The following is a 27923-nucleotide window of genomic DNA, read 5'->3' as shown; positions in this document are numbered from 1 at the left end:
ATGGATTCGGCTGGGAAGGAACCAGGGTTATATTCCCTGCCTCTTTCCACCTTTTAGGTCTGGGAGGGGATTTGGGACACATGCTCCTAGGCTACACTCTAAGTGCAGGATTGGGCCCGGGAACAGACCAGGCTTGGCCGCAGCCACTCCCAGCCCAGAGGGGATAGTCCCAGGAAGTCTTCAGGAAAACTATACTTCTGACCCGCGATCGCCGGGTGCACGACCCAGGCTCTCCCAGCCCTAAAGGCCGCTTAAGGAGCTTGGCGCATAACCCAGGAGTAGGGCCCGCACCCGCCCTCGTCCCTTCTCAGGTCCATAGAACCACCCACCCCAGGATTTGCCCCAAGGTGGGAGTAGGCCCACGCCAGGGTGGTTAGACGGAGAGACCCTGATTAAAAGTGGGCAGCGGAGGCCACCGCTGGAGCCCGGGGCAAAGGAATGCACTGGGTGGTGCCGGGAGCTGCGAAGACTGGAAGCTAGCAGTCCCTGCACCCCAAGGGCTGCGCCGCGGACCCCTCCCCCACCGAAGCCACCTTCAGCGGAAAACGTGGGGTCCCGGCGCAGCCGCTTCTGGCCGCATCTGCCGCTCCCCTGCTCGCAGGAGAGCCCGCCCCGGAGGAGGGGCCGGCTCCGCCCCACCTCCTCGCCGCCTCCCTCCCCCTTTCCTTGCTTTCCTCGGGCCGCGCGCCCCCTCCTCCCTCCTCCCTCCCCTCCTCCTCCATCCTTCCCCCACCCGGTTTGTGCGCCCCTCCCGCTGCGACTGGCTGGGAGGCTCGGCCGCCCCCGCCCCGAGAGGGAGGCGGGGGCGCTAGTGGCGGAGGCCACCCCAGGCTGCGGAGGGAACGAGATCCGAGGCCCCGAGGCGGCCCTGCGTCTGGACCAGGCACGCGGGGGCTGCCTCTGCACCCCCAGCCCAGGGCCGCGGGGCCTGGCCTAGCGGCGGGGTGGAGGAGGTAAGGGCGAGTCGCGGCATGCTGCGGGTCTGCTCCCGGAGAGGCAAGGTAGGGAGGACCCCAGCCTCTGCCTCCTCCTCCCCTTCCTTCTTCCCCACTGCCCTCCGGAGGCCTGTGAGGCCGCCCAACTGGGAGGGATTCAGGGGAAGCCAGTCCAAAGGCAGGAAGGAGTTAATGTAAGGAATTAAAATCAGAACGGTCTGACACCAGGCTTCCCCTCCCCCGCTCCCGCTCCCGCCTGTCGTTCCCCGAGTCTGGTTGGGGGTGGGGGTCGAGGGCGGGTTCCAGAACCCCACTGGGACTCAGGACCTTGGAGGGCTGGGGCCAGAGGGAGGGGGGAGGGGGAGCACCTTCAAACCCTACCTTCCCCACCTGCTCCTGAGAGGGTGGGGAAGGGACTGGGTGCCGAGGCCTCCTGGGCACCTGTGCCAGTGTCCCTGCGTGCTGGTGTGCACGTGTGGTAGTCTGGAGATGTGCATGTGTGTCCATGAATGTTTGTCTCTCCTTACATCCCTGTGCCCAAATCCCCGTGCATCCGGATGTGTGGGCCCCACCGCATTGCTTTGCATGTGAGTGTATGACACGGTGCCTGTGTACGCTGCTCACAGTCTGCCTTTGAGTACTGAGTGGGGCCTGCTCTCTTCTTAGGTTGAGTCTGCAGCCAGGGGCCCAGATGGTTTTCTGGGTGTGGAATCCAGGTGCTGGAATCTGTGTGTGTGACCTTGGGAGGTGTGTACACGTTTGCAGGAGCAGGAGAGAGGGAGATTAGAACAGAATAGGCAGTGTCAGGACTGCCAGGAAGCAGAGGACTGACTGCATTGACCCCTATGGGTCTTCTCCAGGTTGGAATAACTATTCTGCTGGTACACATGTTGGGGCCACAGCCTCAGGATAGAGCCCAGCCATCCTGGGAGGTTCAGAGGGGTTTAGAGAGACAGGGAGCATTCCTTTATTCTCCCGCCTCAGGAATATAATGGGGGTATAAGGCAGACACCTCCGCCTCCCGGTTCTTAGAATGCCTCCACCTGCGGGCAGATGTCTCCTGAAAGCACCTAGTTTAGAGCTCCATTTCTTTGACTTCTAAATTATCTAATAACATCCAAACCTTCTTCCCCCATTTCTGTAATTTCCACCTTCTCTGATCGTTTCCTGCATGTGACTTCCATATGGAAAGAGGGGGAAGGAGCTGTTGGGCCCTGAAGGTCAAGTGAGAGAGAAGATGCCATGGTTATGGTGGGGAGTTGGGACTGAGTCCATACAAAAGAAAAACACACACACACACACAACAACTCTGCTAACTTTTTGATTTTGCCTGATTTGAATTTAATGGAGGGAGGAAGTGGGGGGTGGAAGGGAGAATCGTGATATCCACCCAATTGTTCCTAGATTTAGGATGCCTAGTTTGTTTTTGTTTGAGGAATGCTTGTAATAGCAAGGGGGTAATAATTGTTGAAAGGTAATTGCCATCCTGCCTTTGAATTCCCTAGAACTTCATGATTCTCTGAAAAAAAAACCTTTTTGTTCATTCAACTTATATTCATTGAGTGTTACTATGGGCGCTCCTGCAACCATTTTGGGGTTGGTGTGACATTCCATCCCCAACCAGAAGTTAGTACTGAAACTAAAAGCATGAGTTGGTCAGGTAGTGCTAAGTTAGTACTGAGACTAAGAGCATGAGTTGGTCAGGTAGTGCTGGGTTCAAATCCCAGTTTGTCATGGTTTCAGTTATTTACTGGTGTATAACAAACCACCTCAAAATTTAGAGACTTTGAACAACACTTATTTATTATTTCTCATGGTCCATGAGTCAGTCATGACTGTGACTGTGGTCTCTATTGGTCTCACTTGAAATTTTTCACACAGCTGTAGTCAGCTGAGGGACTGATAGGGCAGGAACGTCAAGATGGCCTCTCAAGCTGAACGCAGTGGTGCACACCTGTAATCCCAGCTATTAGGGAAGTTAAGGCAGGAGGATCACAGTTTCAAGGCCAGGCTTAGCAACTTAGCAAGAGCAAGACCCTGTCTCAAAATAAAAAATTAAAAAAGGTCTGGGAATGTAGTTCCATGAAAAAGGGCCCCAGGGTTTAATCCCTAGTATCAGGGGGGAAAAAGATGACCTCCTCCTCCAGCATTTTTCTACAAATAGCCTCTAATCACTCAGCATCTAGCCCAGGTTTCTCTTGGCAACTGGATCCCAAGAGGGAGTATTCCAAGAGGACAAGTCCTAAGGTACAACTGCTTATTAAACTCCTGTTTGTATTGGGCTTGCTAATGTCCCTCTGGCCAAAGAAAGACATGGTCAAGCCCTGAGATAGTGTGGAAGGGGAACACATAGAATACTGAGAAACGGCTCATTGGGGACTCCAAAAGAATAATCTGTATTTCAGTTCTTACTGTTCTTGGGCAAATGGCTTGGCTACTTTGAGCCTCAGTTCTGCATCCTAGGATGGAGACAGCCCCATTGCTTGGCAGTATTGTCATAAGGACTAAATAAGTAGCATGGTGTCTGACCAAAAAATAAGTAGACAAATGTTCACTGTACTGATTATTAGACTGCAAGCATCCTAAGGGCACAATTGTCATTCATTTTATGCACCCAGTGCCTGACCTGGATCTAATACGTGATATCTTTTGCTGGGTGAATACAATAAAATGAAGCAGCAACAATTTTGAAAAGACACAAGTTCTGATTTTACAATAAGTGACTAGCAGAACATGTAAAGCACCTGTCATTCAAGTTGGTTTTCCAGTTCATCCAGTTCCATGATGATATGTGGTGGAAATTGCTTGCATTACATGAAACCAATCAATTTATCCATTATTCAGTGAGATTCCTCTAACAACATAATGATAGCTACTATGTGCAAGGAAGGGGTGAGGAGGAGTCATTTGCATTGTCCCTGCCTCCAGCGTATATGTAAGGAGGGAACAGACAGGCCCATGACCACCAGCATGTGATACCTGTTATCCTTGAAGAGCTATGAAAGGAGTGACTTGTGCAATGATGAGATTTGAGCTGTAGCAGGGGGTCAGGGAAGGCTCATGGAAAGGTATTCTTTGAGCTGGGTCTGCAGAATTCACCAGTAGGAGAAGGGAGTTCAGGAAGAGGGACTAGATACTTGAGGCAGAGATAGATTCCATTGCCCAGGTAGGAGAGGATATAGGTCTGAACTGGGACAGCGACTATGAGAAAAGAAAGAAATAGCGACAAATATTTAGAAGATCAACAATGAGTGATTGATGAGATCTGAGAGGCATTCAGAGGATTCAGAGAATGCTTAGGGGGTCGCTATCCAGGGTGCTGAGTAGATAATATGGTTGCTAGTTGAGATGGGGAAACAGGAAGCAGGGTTGAGGATGTGTACTGAGGTATTGTGAGTCCAGCATTAGGCATATTAAACTTTGATCTACCTACATTGAAAAAGTACCCCTTTAATTCTCTCCCTCTCTACTGGCTGTTTCTAAAAGCACTTAAAAAATATCAGTTTTAGGTCTAAAGCATAGAGTTATCTGTGCCTCAGCTCAGTGGAAATGATGGTACACAGTAGAACTGGGCTATCTCTAAAAAGCATTTAATATGTTCAGGCCTCTCCATCTTAAAAAGGTGCTTCTGGATCCTCCCATGTTGCTTCTGCCCCTTCAGAGTTGAGCTTCTCATGTTCACCCACTGTCTTCCCTCCCCACTGCTCAGCCCACATCAGCCAGACTCATCAAAGCAGCCCTCCTGTAAGTCCCTCCGGGCCCTTCCCACCTATGGCCTTACAGGAGTTGGCCACAGTTGCCCACTTCTTTCCTCCTTCACATCCTCTCATCTCTAGTTGCCGGAACGCACATCCCTGCTGTTGGTACTTAGGAATTTCTTGGTTCTTGTCTCTCCTCTGCCTTTCTGAGGATTCATCTTTACACTCTGCTCTCACTTCCCTGAACCCTCTCCCTGGGACTGCTCATCTACTTGCATTTTTATGCTCAAGTTGCCAAAATTGTATTTTTGGCTCCATATTGCAAAGCATGTACCAAATAGCTTTATTTCCAAGGCTCATTGAAGCCTCAAACTCAAGGAATGCACAACCAAACACATCATCTCTCCCCAAACCAGCCTTCTTCCATGTTTTCTCCTTACTAAGATATAGCCTCCTCTACCCAGTTGCTCAAAATCCAAACCTGAAAGAGAAAGAAAAACCTGAGATTCCTACTTTACTCTTCCCTTTCTTGGCTGCCACAGTCATTCTGTCACCAGATTTTCTTAACTCTTTCATTGCTCCCACACGTATCCTTCTCCCCAATTGCACTCCTACTACCCTGGTTAATGAGTTCCATACCTAGGTCAGGGAGTGCGCTTACTGAGAACGTACATGCTCAGCACGTATGAGACTTTGGGTTCAATTCCAAGTATCAAAATAATAATAATTATTATTGTTGTTATTATTTCCATTTCTAATGTTTCAATGGCCTTCTTCCTGACTTTGGCTCTGTATTCCATCCTCTAAACTGTAAATATTATCCGGGTCTCACCAACCATTCATTCCACATTTACTGAGCACCATGCCAGGTTCTGGTATATGTGTTGGGGAAATGGCAGTGATTGGGACGTACGATGTCTCTACTGTAATGGAGCTTACATTTTAGTTTCTTGAAGGAGGCATACTCTTTCATTTCCTTGTCTCTGTAGATGCTATTTCTTTGTCTCAGAATGCCTCTCTTTTCCTTCCCTCTTATTGCAATTTTATTTTGCTCTGCAAGAGTCAACCACCATCCACTAACCACCTCAATTTTTCATGCTAGGTTAAATTGAGGATCCTGTGCCAGCCTCTTGCATAATATTTATCTTATTACCATATCATCTAAGAGATCACAAGCTGCTTGAAGGCAAGGACTGAATCTTGTCTGTCTGTGTGTCCTTAACTGACCCAGCACAAGACCTGGTGCAGTTCATGCACAGAGTAGGTACTTGGTAAATTCATATTTGAGTAGGGCTTAGGTGAGAAGTCTATGCTAGAAATATAGATCTTAGGTAGGACTCTTGATTGTAGGCGACAGAAATTCAACACACAGTATTCAAAGTAAAAAGGAATCTTTACCAATTCATATAACTGGGAAGAAGAAAGATGGGTGAGACTCAGGCATAACTGTACCCAGGTTCTCAACAACGTGGTGAGAACTCTGTCGGCTCAGCTTCATTCTGAGTGTTTGTATATTTCCTGCCCCACCATCCATGGGCTTTCTCCATGTGGTGACTTCAGGTTGCATAAGGCCATAGACAACCTCATCATCCCAACATGTGATTCTAGAAGGAAAAGAGGACCCCTTGATCTTTCATATTAATTCCCAAGGAGGGGCTCTGTTGGTTCGCTTGAGTTGGTTCCTTCTACCGTGGTTAATAATTTCTGTACCTAGATCTGGGAGAGCAGCTTTCTGATAGAGTGCATGCTCAGCATGAATGAGATTTTGGGTTCAATTCCAAGTACCAAAATAATAAAAATTATTATTATTGTTATTATTTCCATTTCTAATGTTCCAATGGCCTTCTTCCTCACTTTGACCAACCCTGGGTCAATTGTGGCCAAGGAGGTGGTGGAACTAGGCTTGGCCAGGTATGGGTCATGTATCCACCCTTTAGGAGTAGTGATCCTGCCTGAAGCACATGGAGTAGGGAGAGGTAGCTCACCAAAGAAAGGATGAGATTATTGCTTTGCTATTACTAGAAAGCAAAGAAGACCTGCAGAGCAGATAAAAACAATGATGTCTATTGTAGGAATTATCCATGATCACAGGGTAGTGTAAACCATAGAAATGGAAGGTGTGTTTCTGGCAACATCAACACATGAGAATGTGACAGTAGACAGGAGCTAGAAAGTTGATACACGTCTAGAGATGGTTGATCTTGTTTGAAGAGGTGAGATGCACACATCTGAAAACCTAAAAATAAAAAAATAAAGAGAGTATCTCTGATTACTTCAGCCTGTATGACACTATCCAAAGAAAACCTTGAGCTGAAAGAAAGTAGACTTGAGGTAGGTATTTCAGATAGGAGGGACATAACAGGACTGGGGATGGCAAGGAGGCACGGCCAGGCAGAAAAAGGAGGCTGGTCTTGGGGCTGCAAAGGCTGCAGATTAGGGAAAACTAGAATGCAGAGGAAGATCTCCAACTATTCTGCCACAGTGCTCACAGTACAGGACTGTGACAAAATTTCAATAGACAACACTTCTATTTTTCTTTTTCTTCCTTTCCCTCCCACCCTCTTCCCCTATCACTTTCTTGCTTGAATTCAAGCAAGCTTTATGCTTATGCTAAGAAGTGTGTAAATTCAGACAAAAATATTTCCGTGATTCATAGTCATTCCTCAGCACCAGCAGATGGAGGGAAACTGTGGGGTGTGCTGGACTGGGGAGAAGAACCACCTGTACCCCAGAAGCCTCTCCTCTCTACATCTATCCACAAGCCTGCATGCCCAGACTTTTTTCCCTTCCCCTGTACTTTGGGAGCCTGGCTAGCAGAGGTATGGTGCAGGTACAAAGGGTGGGAGAAGGTTGGCTACTGCTAGGCCCTGAAAGGTGCCGACACACAGATGCTCTAACACCATGCTGGCCATACATTATAGAATAGCCTTGTTCTTAAACAGCTGTGTGTGTGCAAACTGAACTCTGTACTATCCCTGGTCACTCTGCCAACTCCATCAGTTTTGTTTATAATAAACAGTCTATTTAGGTTTCCTACTTCTTCTTGAGTCAACTTTGATAATTTATATTTTCCTAGCAAAGTATTCAATTCCTCCGAATTTTCAAGTATGGGGGCCAAGAGTACCTGGTAGCATTTTAATATTAAAAATATCTTCTCTGTGCCAGTGGTTATATCCCCCTTCTCATTCATTTTTTTCCAAAGATATCAATTTATTTTTTTAATTATTTTTTAATTTTTTATAGACTGCATTTTGATTCATTGTACACAAATGGGGTACATCATTTAGTTTCTATGGTTGTACATGATGTAGATTCATACCATTTATGTAATCATACATGTACATAGGGTAATGATGTCTGTCTCATTCCACCATTTCTCATACCCTTTCTCCCTCTTATTTCCTTCTACATAATCTACAGTTTCCCCATTCTTCACTCCCCCCACCCCCACCCCCATTATATATCCTTCTCCAGTTATCAGGGAAAACATTCGGCCTTTGGTGTTTTGGGATTGACTTATTTCACTTAGCATGATATACGTGTATTCTTTCTGTCTCTCTTTGAATAGATTTGCCAAAAGACTTCTGTTGGTCTTTTCAGAGAATTATCTTAGAAATTTACTCATCAAGGTTACTTTTTGGATTTTAACATACCTCAAGGATAGTGATTTTGGAACAATTAAGTATTTATTTTAAATAAAGAAAATTAAGCCCTGTCTCCTATATGCTAAGATATTTATGAATGAAATAATATACCCAGAATTTGCTAAAAAGGATCCAGTGTCAGGGAGGGGCACGTGGGAAGCAGAGAGTAAAGTGTAGATGAATCAGAGCTGGCCATGAGTTGGTAATTATTGAACCACATGGTGGGTACCTAGGAGTTCAACATAATATTCTATTTCTGAATACCTGTGAAAATATTCACAAATTTTCATTATGGTCATCATGGTCATAATGAAAAGTTGTTTTATTAGATCCCTATCTCACTGTGCACATTTCTAGATGGGTTAAAAATCCTAATACAAAAAAGGAACTCCTACAGCCTGAAGTGTTTTTGTGTTACCAAGTCATTGTCAGTTTGTGGTATCTTGGTGATTTGTTTTAAAATCCTAATTTAAATAAAGGTCCTGGAATTTTTAAAAAATGAAAGTACTAAAAGAAAACTTGTAACAGTTTTTATCATTTTGGGGTAGAGACAGTCTTCCTAAGTCAACAAAAACCAGAAATCAAAGATTTTGCTGAAGCATACTTTAAAACTCTGTCAATAAAAGCTATAAACAAAAGTAAAAGCCAATCAACATACTTGAGAAAAATATTTGCAGTATATTAGGGTCAATATTATAAAAGCTTTTGTAAATCAATAAGAAAATATGAATGTACAGTATAAAAATGAGCAAAGTAGTACAAGGATGAGTCACCAGAGAGCTACAAATGACTGAGAAATGTGTGGGGAAATGTCCAACCATGGTATTCAAAGAAATGCAAGTGAGACAGGCCATTTTTGACTTTCAAATTGGCAAGAGAACAGTGAGGCCAAACCATGGAGCTAAGAAGTGTGGCTCCAGTTGGTAGACATTGGTAGACATTGAAGGTGTCTAAGTGGAAGCCATCTGCAGAAAGGATGGAAGAGAACTGTGAGACAGACCAGGCCAGCAGTGCAGGTATGAGGAGGCTGTGGCCCATAACAGCACAAAGCATGCGACAGGAAAAGTATGGTTGGGTTAAAAAGGATCCAGAAGGAAAAACCAGCAGGACTTGATCGTTAGCAGGGAGAGGGAAATCAAGATGGCCCACGGCATGGCTGGGAGGGCACCAGCACTGTTGAAGGAAACTGATGCTGGGGAGTGAGTGAGGGAAAGCCCAGGTTGTGTTTTTTTTTTTTTTTTTTTTAATTTCTTTTTCATATATATTTTTAGTTATTGGTGGACCTTTATTTTATTCATTTATTTATACGTGATGCTGAGAATTAAACTGAGTGCTTCACACATGCTAGGCAAGTGCTCTACCACTGAGCCACAAGTCCAGCTCCAGGTTGTGTTTTTGACACTGTGGGTCATTGTGTGCCTCTAGAATTTCCTTACTAGAGACTAGCAGTCTACTTAAATTATTCAAGTTACAAAAACCTTTGCTGTCCCATGTAATTGACAAGTCCTGGGTGAAAGCTTCAGGCACACCTGTTCAAGTGATATCACAGAAATGGTCACATGCAATCCCAGGTTCATGTCTTGCCTGCAGAGCACAGTCTTGGGGTGCCTGCATTGATCCAGATTGAGAAATGTGAGCATTACTGATCTAATCTCTGGTGCTCTAATGAAACAGACTGAAGTCATTTGTGATCCCATAGGACAGACTAAGGTCACATGTGCTCCCTTGGGTCAGGGACTGGGGTCAGCTCTACCCAAACCATTCAAAGTGGAGGAAATGATTCTCTAAGGGAAAATGGAGAGTCAGTCCACAAAGAAAGGTAAAGCTGAGCTGCAAAACAAATGAAAACACTGAATTCTACTTCTTGGCTATTTAGGACCCTGACCCCTCTCCTAAATAATTTTAAAAATATTTCCTTGTTTATCATAATGCATCTGTCACTCACAAAACTTTCAACCTGGTGTCCCATCTCTAGAAGGAGCAGTTCAATGTTCTCTTTCCATTACTTAAGTCCAGCCCCAATTCAAGACCTAGCAGTGGCTTGTCTGATTAATACTGAGCTAGGCCCACAGGCTCTTTCAACTGTGGCCACGCTACCACGATGGAGGGAAACCTGGAGGGAAGGAAAAACACCTGCTCCATGGCCCACAAATGGTATGGAAGAGGTTCCTGTCCCACCAGTCTGCTGCTCTGATTCTGCTGACTTCAACCTTGGTGCTCTGTGGCCACATGTGAAAGGGGCACTGAGGGCTGCAGGGTTGGGGGAGGATGGGTAGTGGGTCGGGAGGAGACTCTTAGGGCTAAGTAATCCTGGCCTTTGTTTTCTAGGTTTGCTAGATTTTTCTGGCAGTGCAATTCCCTTAATCATTAGAAGGCTTTTCAGTCAATTTGCCTTCGATCATCCCCAGCGCTATTAACCAAAGCTAGAGACCCATTGAAAGTTATAATTCTTGAATGGAGCCCTGGTGGTAGTGAGGAGGGAGGAGAAGCACTGTCTCTTAGCAACATCCCAGTAGCCCAGGGTTTGGGGGCCTCTAGCTGGGTCTCTGTCACAGGACAGTGCAAACCCCTGGTGGCAGGCAGGGCTCCTTTCCCCTTTCTACTCCAGCTGCTTTCCAACAAAAGCCTGCTTATAATGAAAGCTTCTGTGGGGCTGGGAGGGCACAGCAGGACCTGAGGAGTCTAGAGCCTTTCAGGCCCCAGGCTGATCTCCCTCTGAGTTTCCAGCCTCCCTCTCCTTGCTTGAGCTGACTTTAGATGGAAGCAGAGGACTGGCTCTTAATTATCTTACTCTCAGCCATATTGGATTACTGGCCCTAGACAGAAAGGGCCTCTTTGGGCAAGCCCTGCTTTTAGATGGGCTCCTTTCAGCCAGATTGTCTCTTTCTTATTGGACCTGCAAAGACCTCACCGCCAATATCATGACATTTTTCTACAAGTTCCCTGAAGTTCACGGGGAGTGGGGGATCATTTAATCAGCTGCTTTGGTACTAGGTGACAGGGCTCAACAACTTCTAAGTGGGGAGTGCAGGAAGCAGTACTAACTTAGGCTTCTCCCCTCAATTAAGCTAATTCCGTCCTGAAAAAAATTTTTTTTCTATCTCCAATTCTAATTTCTTTTCTTTTCTTTTTTCTTTTTTTGGTACCAGTGATCGAACCCAGGGGTGCTTCGCTACTAAGTCACATCCCCAGCCCATTTTATTTTTTCTTTTGAGACAGGGTCTCACTAAGTTGCTTAGGGCCTTGCTAAGTTGCTGAGGGTGACTTTCAACTTGAGATTCTCCTGCCTCAGCCTCCCTAGTCACTGGGATTAAATGTGTGTGCCATCACACCTGGATGATTCCAATTTCTTTCTTTTTTTGGTACCAGGGATTGAACTCAGGGTCACTTGACTACTGTGCCACATCCCCAGCCCTATGTTGTATTTTATTTGGAAACAGGGTCTCACTGAGTTGCTTAGCACTTTGCTTTTGCTGAGGCTGGCTTTGAACTCACAATCCTCCTGCCTCAGCCTCCCAAACCACTGGGTGGTGCCCAGCCCAATTTCTTGATCAGGATTTTTCCCTAATGCAAAGAACATAGACCCAACTGTAACTAAAGCAAAAAAAGGGAATTGATTGGTTCATGTAATTGAACAGGTCAGGATCTTACCTGACTGTGAAGAATTTCTCTCCCCATCTCAGTTCTGGATTGGCTTCATTCCTAGGTGGTTCTTCCCCAAAAGAAACAAAAATGGCCTTAGTAGCTCTGGCCCTCTCCATCAACTTAAACACCCAAGCCCAAAAGGGTTGGGGTTTTACTGGAACTACTCCTTCTCTCCAGTAGTTCCAGAAAGTCTGGAGGTTCACTGGCTTAGATTGGGGGCCCTGCCCATCCCAGGACTCTGACTGGCCAGGCTCATGTTACATCCCTCAGGCCATCTGGATGGATGAGAATGCGGCTAAAGAAGTTTGGCTCCCCAGGGTTAAAGAAGGGCCTGATGCCAAGAGGAGGACTGGGTGCTGGGTGGCAAAGTGAACAGACATCTACTCATACAGCCACGTGGAAATGGGAGAAGACAAACAGAACTCAGGAACTGGTCAGGATGAAGAGGCAGAGCTGAGAGTCAGCGGCTTCAAGGTGTGAGTGAATCTGTGAGTGAACCAGACTGCCCACGGGTAGGCTGAAGGGGCACCCCATGAAGAGATAGGACATGTAGGGAAGCAGCAAGAGCAGGAAGTCACTGAATCAGGAGGAAACTCCAAACAGGGCATCATCATGGCAGCCTGTGAAGATGCAGGGACCAAGAGTATCCACCAAGGGACCAAGTGGGTGAAGACCTTGAGGACAACTGGATTATTGCATTAGTGGGTACTCTGCGACTCTGAGGAGCACGGTGATGGTGGAAAGTGTTGGAGCCCAAATGCAGACAGTTAGGAAAAGCCAGCAGTGAGGGTATGGAAACTCCACAAGTCAGGGGAGGCAAAGATGGGGTGGGGGCACAGCAGGAGCTGAGGGTAAGGAGGGACTTGTGCCAGAAAGGATGTGAGGAAGACAGATAAAATAGGACCCTTGGAGGGAAAGGCAGGGCAAGAATACTTATTGGAGGCCTATCTAGCTTTTTCTAGGTCTGAGAAAAGGACCTAGGTGCCTGGAGTAGCAGGGATGGGAACAGTGACACATACAGGTATCATTAATGATACCCAAGTGGAGTGACATCTTTCTCACTGCAACATGGTACCAATAATCCAGGTTTGTTGATGGATGGGATTTGCATGAGATGGAAATAAGCTTTTTTTTTTTTTTTTTTTCAGTACTGGGGACTGAACCCAAGGGTGCTCTACCACTGAGCCACTTCCCTAGCCCAGCCTGGCCCAGCCCCACTTTTTTTGGAGACAGGGTAAGGCTAACATGCAGAGGCTGCCCTCAAACTTTTGGTCCTACCACCTCAGTCTCCCAAATCTCTGGATTACAGGCATGCACCACACAATTGGTTAAGAATCTTCTACTAAGAATATTTTTAGATGTAACATACATATAATCTTATGTGTACAGCTTGATGATTATCTACACCTGAACACACTGCTGAGATCAAAATATAGACTATTTTCAGCATCTCCTAAGATTCCCTCCTGCCCCTTCCCAGCCCTTGTAGCCCCTAGGGGTAACCTCTGTTCTGATTTCTGTCATCATCAATTTTGTCTGTTCTTGAACTCCATCTCTGTAGAATCTTGTATGCACTCTGGTCTGGCTTCTTTTCTACAACATAATACTAAATGTATTCATCCATATTGCTGTGCATATCTGTAGTTCCTTTTATTACTGGATAGTATTCCATTATGAATATACCACAATTTATCCATTCTGTTGTTTATGAGCACTTGGGTTGTTTCCAGAATGGAGCCACTAAAAATTTAACTGTTTCCTTTAAAAAAATTATTATTATTATTATTATTTTAAGATCTCTCGCTCTCGCTCTCACTCTCTCGCTCTCTCGCTCTCTCTTTCTCTCTTTCTCTTTCTCACATCCACTCATGTACAGGCTCTTGCACAGATACCAGAGCAGGATACTCCACTCTGAGTGTTCTGCCATTGTTCTCCCCTGGCCTCTACATTCCAGGCACCAGCACATATTTCTTGGGGAAGTCAATTTCCACTTCAGTTGGGGATTTTGGCCCAGGGCCCGGGAGGTGTCGCTGGGAGAGGAGAACCATCCGCCTAAGACTTATTCCCTCTCTTGTAGCCTCCTCGACCCTGGTCGCGGGCACCCTGAGCCTTACTGATTCTGCAGGGGGGCTTTCGCGCGGCCCCCCATGAGCGCGCCCGGCTGACCCGCTGGGCGGCCGCGGTGGAGCCGGCACGCCGCGGGGGCGGCGGGGCCATGGCCTCGCTGGATCTGCCTTACCGCTGCCCCCGCTGCGGGGAGCACAAGCGCTTCCGGAGCCTGTCCTCCCTGCGCGCGCACCTAGAGTACAGCCACACCTATGAGACTCTGTACATCCTCTCCAAAACCAACAGCATCTGCGATGGTGCCGCGGCTGCAGCGGCTGCTGCAGCCGCGGCCTCAGGCTTCCCGCTGGCGCCTGAGCCCGCCGCGCTGCTGGCTGTGCCCGGCGCCCGGCGCGAGGTCTTTGAGAGCACGTCCTTCCAGGGCAAGGAGCAGGCCGCCGGGCCGTCGCCTGCAGCGCCGCACCTGCTGCATCACCACCACCACCACGCTCCCCTCGCCCATTTCCCCGGCGACTTGGTGCCCGCCAGCCTGCCCTGCGAGGAGCTGGGTGAGCCGGGTCTCGTGCCTGCCGCTGCCGCGCGCTACGCGTTGCGTGAGATTGAGATCCCGCTGGGGGAGCTGTTCGCCCGCAAGTCCGTGGCATCCTCTGCTTGCTCGACGCCGCCGCCAGGGTCTGGCCCCGGGCCGGCCTCGGCCTCGCCAGCCTCCCCCTCACCGGCCGATGTGGCTTACGAGGAAGGCCTGGCGCGCCTCAAGATCCGCGCGCTAGAGAAGTTGGAGGTGGACCGGCGGCTGGAGAGGCTGAGTGAGGAGGTGGAGCAGAAGATTGCTGGCCAAGTGGGCAGGCTGCAGGCAGAGCTGGAACGCAAAGCTGCTGAGCTGGAGACTGCGAGACAGGAGAGCGCTCGACTGGGGCGCGAGAAGGAGGAACTGGAGGAGCGAGCGTCCGAGCTCTCGCGGCAGGTGGACGTGAGTGTGGAGCTGCTGGCCTCGCTCAAGCAGGACCTGGTGCACAAGGAACAGGAGCTGAGCCGCAAGCAGCAGTGAGTAGGCCCTCAGGGCCCTGAGGATGGGTGTGTCCGTGTGTGTAGCTGTGCCACCATAACTCCCCTAAACCTGCCTGTCTGTATTTGGTCATGGCTAGGTAATAGGGGGTCTGTGGTCATGAACTTGTAATGTTGGTGTGTGTGGGTCCCAGAGTGTCATGATGCTGTGTGTGCAGGACCACGAGTACATGGCAGCTTGATCATGCATAAGCCTATGAAGACTATTTCTGATCCTCTCTGACTCAGCCAAGGCCAACCTGGGCATTTTGGCACCAGATCCTCTTCCCTTTTGCCTGCTCAAAGGTGTGGCCCAATTCTCCCATCTCCCTTTTCTAGCATCAGATCCTTTCTTCTTTCCTTCCTTCCTTCCTTCCTTCCTTCCTTCCTTCCTTCCTTCCTTCCTTCCTTCCTTCCTTCCTTCCTGAAAGGATGCAAACATGATGTCATGTACCCCATTTGCCCTAACTCTACTTCCCCATAAGCTGCTGCCCCATACAGAAAATCCTCATGAAAGTGTTTGTCATACTCCAGGTCTCCAATTTCTTTCCTTCACATTCTTTCTTGAACCCACTCTGATAAGGTTTCCATTTCCACCGTTGTCCTCAAGTCACCAATGACCATATTGCTAAGACCAAGTCACCCTCTTTCTTGGTCCATCCACAGCATTTGACACAGTGGATCCTTGAAACACTTTCTTCACTTGGCTCTCCTGGGATTCCTTTCTATTTTTTTTTTTTTTTGTCTGTTCCTTCTCATTGTTCTTTGTTGACTTCTCACTTCTCTGACCTTTAAATGAAGAATTATGAATGATTCAAATGTTCATAGGATTAATTTATTTATTTTTTTCCTCATACTGGTGATGGAATCCAGAAGCACTTTACCACTAAGCCACATGAGCCAGTCTTTTTAATTTATTTTTTTATTTTAAGATAGGGTCTCACTAAATTGCAGAGGCTGATGTTCCTCCCATCTCCCAAATCACTGGGATTATAAGTGTGAGGCACTGCGCCTGGCTATAGATGTTATTTATCTGTAATATAAGGGGTTTTTCTGTTTTTGTTCACTGATGCTCCTGCAATACCTAAAACAGTGCCTAGCACTTGTAAGTGCTCTATGAATGCATTTGGGAGTACAGATGCAGGTAATCTGTAAGATGTGCTATGTGTTTGTGCAACTCCTAGAGGCTGATGCAAACTATAAGTAAGCTTCTTCATCTGAGTGTATTTCCCTATGTGTTAAAGTGACTCTATGTATTTTTCAATCTTTCAGAAAGTGTGTGTGTGTTTGAATGTGTCGGTGGGACTGTGCCTCCATGATGCTTTGCATGTCTCAGACTGTGAGTATGTGCCTGAAAATGAACCCAAGATGAGGGCATATGCATGAATGTGTACTGAGTGGGTATGTGCACATGGCTGTGTGGCTCCAAGTGTGTGCCTGGGGCTGTTCCTATGTGGGGAGGCTGTATGTTGAGGTCTTAGGTAACTGGGTGTCTCTGTCTGAGGAGGATGTGTCTGGTTATGGAGTTAGATGTGTGGGGCTGTGTGGGGGGCCACAAGCAGACACCCTGGGCAGCTGTGCCTGTATCTCCCCACAAGAGAGGGTGGGGGACATCCAGGCTGAGGCTCTGGGGTAAAACACTGCTCCGGGACCAGGGAGGTGGTGCAGATCGACCAGTTCCTGAAGGAGACAGCAGCACGGGAGGCCAGCGCCAAGCTGCGCCTGCAGCAGTTCATCGAGGAGCTCCTGGAGCGGGCCGACCGCGCTGAACGTCAGCTGCAGGTCATCAGCAGCAGCTGCGGCAGCACACCCAGCGCCAGCCTGGGGCGTGGAGGTGGGGGCAGTGGCGCAGGGCCAGGGGCCCGGGGACCAGGCAGAATGGTGAGTGCCCATCTGCTCCCAATTCTGCCTGCTTACCTGGTCCCCACAACCTCCCCTCACACACAGCCTCACATCCCCCAGGGTGCTGTGCTTCTCTTCTTTGGTTCTTCCCCCAAGAACAGGCCTAGGCCTGAAGTAGGGGTCTGGGAACAACGGGGCCCCTCTGTTTGGGCAGGAGCACCAACCCCTGAGGCTCTCCAGGTGTGATCCAGCAACCTCAGCCCTCAGTGACCCATCTCTGCCATCCCTGCAAATGAGAGCCCAAGAGCCATAGCCTGGATTGGGGTGTGGGTTGGGTGTGACCTGGGAGCTGGTGAGCCTCCCTGTCGGGGCTATCTATCTGTCCATTCGTCCATCCTTCCCAACTTTTTTTCTTCTTTTCTCTCCTCCTCTTCCTCTCTTCTCTCTGTCTCGTACCCTCTTTCTCTGGCTGTTGCCTCTTCATCCTCTTGCCTCCTCTGCCTCCCTACCTTTCCCTCCTGCTCTGGGGGCCCACAGAGAGAACACCACGCGGGCCCAGCCGTGCCTAGCACATACGCGGTGTCACGGCATGGCTCTTCTCCCAGCACAGGGTAAGCCTGGGGCCTGGCCTGCCCTACATAGCCCACCCTCACCCTCAAAAGACCTACTGGCCCATCTGGGGCTTCTCTCCTCCTGTGCCCATCCTCCTTGGGTCACCTGTCTACCTTTCCATACTCAGAGGGAGCTCCCAAGAAGCAGGGTGGATGGGTTGCCCTTGGCCTGTGGTAGGGGGAGGATGGAGAATTCCAGCAGCTGGATACCCCTCACCCCTCACCATCTGGTCCACCCTGCCCCAGGGCCTCCAGTCGTGTGCCAGCTGCCTCCCAGAGCTCAGGCTGCTATGACAGTGACAGCCTGGAGCTGCCCCGGCCAGAGGAGGGGGCACCTGAAGACAGTGGCCCTGGGGGCTTGGGCACACGGGCTCAGGCTACCAATGGTGGCTCAGAGCGGTCCCAGGCCCCTCGCAGCTCAGGCCTGCGGCGCCAGGCCATCCAGAACTGGCAGCGCAGACCTCGCCGACACAGCACTGAGGGGGAGGAGGGTGATGTCTCAGACGTGGGCTCCCGAACCACGGAGTCAGAGGCCGAGGGCCCCTCAGACGTCCCCCGCCCTGGGCCGGCTATGGCTGGGCCAGTGAGCAGCTGCCGGCTTTCAGGTAAGTCCTGGGAGGAAAGACCAGCCTTCCCCAGGGTGCTGGGCTCTCCTGGGGACAAAGGGCTGAGAGGGGAAATCTTCTGAGCTCCCATACTTCCCTTCCTCTGCTCCTAACTTGCCTACCCCTCCTATGAAGTGCCCTTCCAGCCTGGGGCAGAGACTTGAGTGACAGGGTGGGGCAGCATAAGGATGGTACATCTGGGGCGGGGGTCTGTGCACATGGTGAGCTCAGCAACATGTAGAAGAGAATAGTTGACTCCAGACTCCAAAGCCCCTGGTGCAGCAAGGAGAGCCCCTCCCATCAGCTTACAGGCCATGCACAGGGGCATTAAGAGATTAGAGGGTTAGGGTCAAGGGTGACTTAAAAAGGAAGGTTTTATGAGGGAGAAATACCTTTGCTAATTTGTAATATTAGGGTTGGGACTATCGTAGCCGAGGGGAAAGCAGAGGCCCTTTGTCCTTCCTGCCACACCACTGGTTCCCCCAGCATGGGTCTTACACCCATTCTTCCTGCAGCTCCTACCCTGCTCCAGCTCCTTACCCACTTCCCTGCCCTGGCCTTTGACCCTCCATTGTCACCTTTGCTCCCTTGTGTTTGCAGCCCGCCCCGAGGGAGGCAGTGGACGTGGCCGGCGAGCTGAGAGGGGTAGCCCCTCACGCTCCAACGAGGTCATCAGTCCAGAGATCCTCAAGATGCGGGCTGCCCTGTTCTGCATCTTCACCTACCTGGACACACGCACACTGCTGCACGCCGCAGAGGTCTGCCGGGACTGGCGCTTCGTGGCCCGTCATCCTGCTGTCTGGACAAGGGTGCTGCTAGAGAATGCACGAGTCTGTTCCAAGGTATCTACCTCTGCCCTGCTGGGAACCCACCTTTCCCCCTGGCAGAATCTGGTCCTTGCAGTCCTTACCGCACCCTGGCTCCAGCCTGGCTCCCCCAAATCCTCTCACGGGGCCTTCTGCTCTGGGACTGGCTTGTCTCCAGCCAGCCAAGGCAGACCCCTCTTCTCCGTGTAACCTCCCTCTCCACGCAGTTCCTGGCAATGCTGGCTCAGTGGTGCACACAGGCCCACTCGCTGACACTGCAGAACCTGAAGCCCCGACAGCGGGGGAAGAAGGAGAGCAAGGAGGAGTACGCTCGGAGCACCCGGTGAGGCTGCGGTGGGTGGGCGGGTGCTCCTGGGCCACAGACTTGGAATGAAGTGGGGATGCTTCCCAGAGGAGGAGGTGACCACAGGCAGGTGACCTCTTGGTCATCCCCAGGGGCTGCCTTGAAGCAGGGCTGGAGTCCCTGCTGAAGGCAGCTGGGGGGAACCTGCTGATCCTGCGCATCTCCCACTGTCCCAACATCCTCACCGACCGCTCACTCTGGCTGGCCAGCTGCTACTGTCGTGCCCTGCAGGCTGTGACCTACAGGTGGGTCCCTCTCACCAGAAGCAAGGCCCATGCCCTCTTGGCCTGGGACCCCAAGGATCCCTAGATACTGCATGGCCTTCCCCCAGATCCTCAGGCAAAGGCACTCAAGAGCTCTGTGACCTAAGGGAAGGAAGGCTTGACAAGGGCAGAAGCCACCAGGGTGAGCCACTCCAGCTTTGTCTTTTCAACAGGAGTGCCACAGACCCAGTGGGCCACGAGGTTATTTGGGCCCTAGGCGCAGGCTGCAGAGAGATTGTTTCCCTCCAGGTGGCGCCTCTTCACCCCTGGTGAGCTTAGGCTGGGTGGGTGGGGAAGGGAAAGGGGTTGGACCTGGTCTGGGACTGAGGACTGGACAGATCTGAGCCCATTCCATAAGCTGTTGAGGAGACAGGCTCACACACATTAATCTGTGCATTGAGGCATTAAGAGCAGGGCTTTAAAATTATACCTGGAAGTCACATCCTGGCTTAGTGGCAGTGCCACCGTGAGCAACCCAACTGCATCTTAGTTTCTCACCTTACAAAGTAAAGGTGATATTAGGAATCTACTGACCTTATTAGGGCTGTTGTTGGCCCCAATGAGATCATACCACAGAGCCTGCAGGCCCCACGGTAAGTGTTCAGTAAACACAACTAAAAGTAGCTGGATTTGTGTGACATACAACAAGCAGTTCTGGGTCAGTTTGTAATGGATAAGAGCTGATCATTAGAGAATTCAGGGTGTAAAATCATTCCCACTCTACTTGGAGATTCTTAAACTACCAGGCTTTCCTGTCCCTATCCCTGAACCTCCAATCACTCCCCATGAGCCGGCTTCTCCCAGCCCATCCAGTGTACCTTCCCTAACACCCTGGTGGAACCAGTCATTGTGCCCCTGCCTTGGCTCCCATTGACCTTGTCCGGACACCTGCTATTACCTGTTTTGCAATCATTTCTATTTCAATCTCCTACACTAGTCTCCTAGTTCTCAGGGCAGAGTCTGTGAATGTCCATTTCTGTATCCCTGGTACCAGGCGCATAGCAGACACCAAAGAGATGTCTGTTGCCTAGGTGAATGTTGAGGGATGTGTTCAGGGAACCAGGCAAGTCTGGTGTGAGCAGGTAGGGCAAGGTCAAGTACTAAGTGTGGAAAAGTAGGTTGGGTGAGGTCAGGCAGGGCCTTGTGAAGGGGTTTGGGTTTTTGCATTTTATCTAGAAAGTACTGGGAGGCTATTGGGGGATTTTAGGTTTAAGAAAGGAACTAAGATCAGACTGCCAAAGTTCTGTGACATAGACTGGCCATGCTTCGAGGGCGGGGACCACGTCTGCATTGTCACCACTGATGCCCTAGGGCCTGACTCAGTTGTTCTCGGCTGTAGCAGACACTTGATAACCATCTGCTGAATGACACAGCGAGTGGCTGTAGGAGTGAGTGGGGCACTGTCTGTGTTGTGGGGCAGGACTTGGCAGGGAGACTGGTAGTGATCTGGCTGAATCCAGTGGGGGTCTAAACTGTGGAATCAAGCTGCAGAACATGGCGAGAGGTGAGAGGGGAGAGTCAGGGACCATCCCAGCTTTCTGACTGGACCAGCTGGATTGTAGGCGGGGTACTTGCCTGAGGCAGGGAAGGGTTCCCCAGGAGGAATACCCTCACATGGGGCATCAGGTATCCAAAGGCTTCCCTGACTGCCCCTTCCCCATTCTCCAGCCAGCAGCCCACGCGCTTCAGTAACCGCTGCCTGCAGATGATCGGTCGCTGTTGGCCCCACCTCCGGGCTCTGGGGGTTGGGGGCGCTGGCTGTGGGGTGCAGGGCCTGGCATCACTTGGTGAGTTCCTTGGGGCTGGGATGGGGAGAGTGAGAAGCTGGCAAGGGTGCAATGATTCCCTGCAAAATTCCATAGGGGCTTGGGGCTGTAGCCTGGGTGGTGGCAGGGGACCCAGGGTGCTGGGCAGGAGGTAACCTGGGGAGTTTGTCAGCAGGGCCTCCCCTCTTCCTCTCCCTAGCAAGAAACTGCATGCGGCTGCAGGTCCTGGAGCTGGACCACGTGTCAGAGATCACCCAGGAGGTGGCGGCAGAGGTCTGCCGGGAAGGCCTGAAAGGACTGGAGATGCTGGTGCTCACAGCCACCCCTGTCACTCCCAAGGCCCTGCTGCATTTCAACAGTGAGCAATGGGGGAATGCAGGGCAGGGTATCGTTGTCACCTGTCACCATGGCCTGTCAGCAAGTAGTATTAGCATTCCCTGATGCTCTACTAAGCAAGCACCAGCGTTGGGAGGGGAGGGGACAGATAGCAATATCTGATCTTGGCTTTGCCACCAGTGCCTTCTTAGGCCAGTGTGGCATTCTAAGCCTGCCAGTATCCACTCCTAATAGTTCAGTTCCAAAGACATCTGTGTGCTTTAGCATGCCCTCATTGGAGCCAGAAGCCATGCAGAACCTTAGTCCCTATGTAAGTCTTCAACCAGGGCTGAGGCAGGAGAGCAGATAGGTTAAAAGTGCAGTTTTTGGAGCTAAACTGACCTGGGCTTCAACTCTGGCTCTTCTGCTCATTAGCTGTGTGACTTCAGGAAAATTACTCTACCTTTCTGAGCTTTATATTCCCATTTTCTGACTTTTTTAGAATGGGTAAGCAATAATGTGTGTAAGTTCCCCAGGAACTTAGGTGAGAACTTCTCTCCCTAGACTCCAAATTATGCCTCCTCTAGCCCTTCACCTCATACCACCCACTCCACTCTCAGTCACTTCTCTACCTTCACTGAGGATGGGGGTACCCAGCTTGGGCTGCTTCCTCCAAATGAGACCATCATCCAGGACCTTGTGGCCCTTGGGAGGACCCTGTGACCAGAGTGAAGGTTCCTTTACCTTATCACCTCCAGGACCCTCCTCTCCCTTCCCCTTCAGCCTCATGGCCTTACCCTAGATACACCATTAGGACAACCTGCTCAGCCTCCAAATTCATGCTCTTCGGGCTCCTCAGGCCTGGACCTTAGTGAGCAGCCACTTCCCAACCTGTAAACCCTGTGCAGCCTGCGTGGTTTGTCTCCATCTCCTCTGCCTTTGTGCTCAAGCCTCCCCTCAGCCACTGCTCCTTGTAATCACTTCCAAGTGTCCAGACCAAGGTACAACTGTCCCCTCTGCCAGGGAGGTTGCTAGAACTGCTGAGCAGTTGGCTGTCACCCACTTGTCCTCATCTACCTTCTCCCTGGTCCATTTGTGCATCCCCAGCCAGCATAGGCCTGCTGCCCTCTTACATGTTTCCTGTGACTGCCACGTGATGGTTCCTCAGGGGGTATCTTATGTCATTAATCAGTGAAATGAGAGGTGGCAGTCTCATTGCCCCACCTTTCCCCAGGCATCTGTCGGAACCTCAAGTCCATTGTGGTCCAAATTGGAATTGCTGATTATTTCAAGGAGCCCAGCAGCCCTGAGGCTCAGAAGCTATTTGAGGATATGGTGACAAAACTCCAGGTGAGAGGTTGGCTCTGAGACCAACCAAGATCCCCAAGCAACATCCCTAGGCTGGGGCTGGTGGCCTGGGTAAGTGTGGAGGGAGGACCACACCCGCTTTGCAAGAGAACTAACTCAGGGCTTGGTTCACAGGCCCTACGACGAAGGCCTGGCTTCTCTAAGATCCTGCACATCAAGGTGGAAGGCGGCTGCTAACCCCGGGGGCGGGGGACGGCAGGGCACCTGCCAGCCCCACATCAAGGTGTTCTTTGTACCTCCAGAGGGATCCTGGTTTGGACTAGACCGTTGGAGGCCTAGTGTTATCCCCGCTTCCAGGGAGGGGTTAAGTATCCTGTCCTACTGGAACAGCAGAGCAACAGGTCTGACCCAGGGAAGGGGCTTGGACAGAAGCTGCCCTCTGACCCCCACCCGGCCCCAGCTGGAGCAGACTTCTGGCAGCCAGCGAGGAGCTGTCACCACCAGCACTGGTGTCTCCGCCTGGAGGATCTGCAATACCTACCCAGTGGCTCCTCGGCCGCTCAGGCAGGCCTCTCCTTCCTGAGGCCCCAGGCCCAGAGGGGCCCCACAAGGCAGCTCAGACTTGGCAAGGAGGGCTCTTCTCCCCTACCTGTTCCACCCCTCTGACAGCTTGCCTAGGCCCGCTCTTGGTTTACACTCTCCAGGGATAACCGGGCAGGTCTGGGGACCCGGGCACACAGTCAGTCAAAAGCTGGGGGCAGGATTGGAAGGCAAAAAATCACCCAGAACTTTTCCCCAGGATGAGACCACTCCTCCCAGGTGGGCACAAGTGGGGGTGGGGGAGGGGACTGCCAGGTGGAGTGAACTTACTTCTTGCTGTAGGACAGACTCTCCTGCCCCAAAGCATGCACTCCAGAGCAAAAGTCAGAGCTAAAAGGTGCAGGTTTCTATACCATTCACTCCAAGGGACCTAAGGGAGGCTCAAGGTGCCAGCCCTGGGAGACCTGCCTGTAATGAGAAGGGATTTCCTTTTAATTCAGGTGCTTGGGCAGGAATCTGATGGCCTTTGGGTCCCCTAGACTATCTAGGCTGTCAGGGAGGGGGTGCCCTGACACTGTGCTGGGTCCTGGAAGAGGGTGGCTAAATTTGCTTCCTTGTCTAATTAGTTTGCTTGAGGATGTGGCTTTGGCAAGGACAGATTCTAGGGTCGAGGAAGAGGAAGAGTGTCCTCAACAGACTTGCTCCGTCCTCAGTCTCCACCAGCCATGGGCTGAGGCTGCAGCTGGGGACTTCTGCCTCAGGGCTTAGAAGCCACAGAATGCCACTGGAGGTTTTCACTGGCCCTTGCACAGTCCCCAGATGATCAGGTTCTGACAAGGCTCCAAAGATAGGGCTCCCCAGTTTCTCCTCTCACGATTTACCATAGTGATTTTAAAGGCTATGGGTCTTGCCAACCTTCATTTGGACAGTTCTTCCAAACATCTGACCTAAATCCATCTTAGGATTTCTTGCACTCCTATACAAGGTCAGTTCCCAGCCTCGCTATTAGGCTGCTGGTCCTGGCTGGAGCTGGAATCCTCTCATTTCCCAGGCTTCTCCAGGGACCCAACTCTTGCTACCTGGCTTGGACATCAAGCCCAGCCCTGGGTTACCTTGTAACAAGTGCTCTAGAACTGCACCCCCATGCCTGGCCCAGAAGTGCAGCCAGCAGCCCTAGCTCTGTCCTGGCTCTTCATATCATTGCTTTGCCTTTTCCTCCTGTGACCTGCTATGTTCTTGCCCTTGGAAGACCTGTGCTACCAAGGGTGACATGTCAGCATCTCCCTGTCCAATCCTGTACAAAGCCTTGGCTGTGTGTGGCACAGCACCGCTATCCCTAGGCCCTGCGGCTGCCTCTATTAGCTCTCACCTCCCCAGTCCTGTCCCTGAGTCACAGGAAAGAGTAGCACAACTTTCTCTCTTCCAAAGGCCTGGGAGGGAAGTAAAGGTCTACTCAGGGCCTGGCTTCCCTGGGTATGTCTGCCTTGTACCAACTGCACCCTTGTGGCCTCTGTTCCCTATGACTCCAAGACCAGAGGTGCCCCCCATCCCCCCATCTTATAGACAAAGCACAAAGGGATGCCCTGCTTGGTCTAAGCCTGCCCAATTTAGGGGTTTTCTCTGCCCCAGGGAACCCATCACTGAATACGAGGCTCTGGGCAATATCTCCAGGTGGCACCCATTGGAGTACCTGGCATCAGCCCTGGGAAAGGTCTGGTGGCTTAAGCACTGAGCTGGGGGTGGAAGGGTGCTGACAGGTCTGATGCACGTCACAGGCTCCTTCACTGCGTTATTCACACAACAGCACCGTGTACCACCAGCACTAGGGGCAGGAGCGTGAATAGGCCCCTCTCCTGCCTGGTGATGTTGGCCTTCCCACAAGTCTGTTTCCAGGAAACCCATCAAGCTCACCCAGTATTTTCTGGTTATGTGAATGAGGACTGTGTGGGGGTACATATGGCACAGGCCCAAGTCCTTGTTAATGCAAATTACAGGTCACACCCAGCCCTGGCCTGACAGTCTTGTATGCCCTGGCCTTTACACATGCTGAGAACCAGCAGCTTCAGGCCTTTCACCTTGATGCTATTCATCTCCTTCAGGGGATGAGCCATGCTGCTAGATGGAAAACTTTTGCTTGTTGGGGTGCTCCATTTATCCACTTCCATGGTTACCATACAGCTGGGGCCAAGGAGGGAAACCAAGGGGCCTGGCTTCCAGAAGGGTTTCATCCCATCTTCACCCCCTTAAAGGGAGTCCTTCATCTTATTCCTAACAGGAAGCAAAAAAGGAATGATGACATTTTGAGGGCTAACCAAGGCAGGCCCTGTTCCAAGGGCCCCAGGTTAACACAGAGATCCCAAGGTGCCGCCTGATGTCCCTTGCACTTTAACCCATATGGTCTGACCCCAGCACCTTGGAATTTGGGCACATTTAGCCTGAGTACTTTATGCTTTTTTCTCACTACTTCCCCTCTCACTGGCAAAAAGCAAAAATACATAAAACACCCCTACAGGGGGAAAAGTGGGCAGCCCAAGAGACCACCCAGAGATCATGACCTCTCATGTTTTCTTAGCCCTGATGGCAGAAGTTGAGTCAGCCCCTCAGGAATTACTTCGAGAGGAGGGGAAAAAAAAAAAAAAATGCCTCCTGCCCAAGACCTGCTGCTCTAACATGTGGCTCTGTCCTTTGCCTTTGGATCCTGCCTGTCCCCCTGGTCCTGGTCTCGAATCCTTTGGAAACAGGTGGGGGAGCTGCCAAGGCCCCAATCCCTCTAAGGCGCTAAGTTGAAGGAGACCTTCCCAGAGAGACTATTGGTGCCAAAGACCCAGTTCCTGGTGAATCTGGAGTGGAAACAGGAGAGAGGTGAGTGGTCCAAGTGCCCACAGGAGTTAACTGCCACCCACGGGATCTGTCCTGGCCTGCCAATCCCTGAGGAATGTTGATTTCCCTCCCCCAGGGGCTTGACACTTCTCTTGACCCCTGGTGGCTATGCTTTCTCTCACCCAGCCTTGTTCCAGGCAGGTTTTTCTGTACATATTGCTGTGTATCGTGTGTATGTATCGATTCCTGGACAAGTGTGTTCATCTGCAGCCCTTGCCTGAGGATAAGGCTTAGGGTTGGGTGAAGATCAGACTACCAGGCCTCCCTCCCCAACTCCTTGGGACTTTGGCCAGTCCCAAGACTGCCCTGACAATCAGGCAGGCCCCCCACAAGGCCAAGCCTCTTCTGCCACCACAGCACAGCCCCAGGGAGGCTTGGACTGGGGGCCACCAGCATCAGCTCTGCCCCAGCAGTGGTCTTGTACCTAGGGGCAGAGGCCTGAGGTGACCCAGGTTTGACCCGGGCTGGTGCCAGTAAGCTTGGCTCTAAAGGGCAATGCTAGTGGGGTCTCCATAACTGGCCTCTAGGCCCCGCCTTCCCCACACAGCCAGGCTGCAAGGCCTGAGCTGTGAGAGGGTAGCTTCCCCCACCCCAAGCACACCAGGCAGAGGGGTGGAGAGCAACATTTGGTTTTACTTTTGTTTCTCAAGTGGTGCCTGTACCTCCAGCCCCCAGGGGGCCTTCTCTGGCCCCACTTCTCTGCCCTATCCAGGCATTGCCATCCTAGCACTTTGCTCCATGTTACCCATAAATGCCCTTTGCCGAATGTACCTGAGTGTATGTATTTAAAAAGACTCATGGGCATCAGAGAATTTATGGCTCTGTATCCAATAAAAGATGGTGAAACTGGTATATCTACCCCAGGGCCACATTCGTCAGTTATGTCACCACAACCTTACACAACTGAAGTACACAAGGTAGGAGGAGGCAGATAACCCATTTGGCATTAATGGGTGAATGACCAGGAAGAGTCACCCCAGGGCTGCAGAATATGTTGGAGGAATGTCATCCAGGTTACTGTCCCCATCACAGTTCAACCCTGCATTCAGTGTCTGCACCCAGACAGACTTGAATCAAGTCACTTCTGATTGTCAGCTGGGAGAGGCTATCTTCAAGGGCAAACCCAGCACAAGCTAAGCAGGAATTGGCCCCCACCATCACTGGTGTGCCCACCTCCTTCGGAAGCTCTGGACGACCAATCAGGCTTTGATCTAGGGGAGACCAAGCTGCCACCATGGTCTCGCCTGCATTACACATTTTACAAAATGGGTTTGTCTCATCAATTTGATTACTAAGGACTGAAAATATTTAAAATCAGAAAAAAGGTGTTTAGGCTTCAAATGCATTTAGAATGGGCATTTAATCCAACTCTGTGAGCCAGAAAAATAACTTACCTAAAGACTACCAGGTTAGCAGGGATGCTGGCTACCCCATTCTACTTTTGAATTCATCTAACCACAAAAGCTGGGCCCAGATTTTTCTAAAATCATGTACCAGTTTCAGGCAGCTGCTCCAGTAACTCAAGGTTATAATCATTTACTTCTAGCTCTAATAATTATTAAGTACAGCACTAGCTGTAAGTTAGCTATCAGG

General features: G+C 50.6%; 1 protein-coding gene across 8 annotated transcripts; it reads left to right on the top strand.

Moving 5' to 3' along the window:
- The first annotated feature begins 638 nt into the window (after positions 1-638).
- FBXO41 (F-box protein 41) lies at positions 639-27189 on the top strand. Of its 8 annotated transcripts, XM_079111429.1 has the most exons (16): positions 639-953; positions 1602-1682; positions 12193-12398; positions 12875-13008; positions 14000-15030; positions 16686-16911; positions 17410-17483; positions 17730-18088; positions 18689-18930; positions 19122-19237; positions 19351-19503; positions 19695-19790; positions 21190-21308; positions 21487-21645; positions 22837-22952; positions 23085-27189. In XM_079111429.1, the coding sequence occupies exons 5-16, from the start codon at positions 14138-14140 to the stop codon at positions 23145-23147; spliced, it is 2616 nt and encodes an 871-aa protein (XP_078967555.1). In that variant the 5' UTR covers positions 639-953; positions 1602-1682; positions 12193-12398; positions 12875-13008; positions 14000-14137; the 3' UTR covers positions 23148-27189. The 8 variants fall into 8 exon arrangements, with proteins under 8 accessions (XP_078967555.1, XP_078967554.1, XP_078967557.1 ...); XM_079111428.1 differs by lacking the exon at positions 1602-1682; XM_079111431.1 differs by lacking the exon at positions 1602-1682 and having other exon boundaries at positions 12193-12410; positions 12885-13008.
- Positions 27190-27923: the final 734 nt, after the last annotated feature.

The sequence above is a fragment of the Sciurus vulgaris genome (genome assembly GCF_902686455.1).
Source record: "Sciurus vulgaris genome assembly, chromosome: 14".
In the NCBI taxonomy this organism is placed as follows: Eukaryota; Metazoa; Chordata; class Mammalia; order Rodentia; family Sciuridae; genus Sciurus; species Sciurus vulgaris.
The sequence above is the reverse complement of the archived record's forward strand: the minus strand, read 5'-3'. Positions and strand labels throughout refer to the sequence as shown.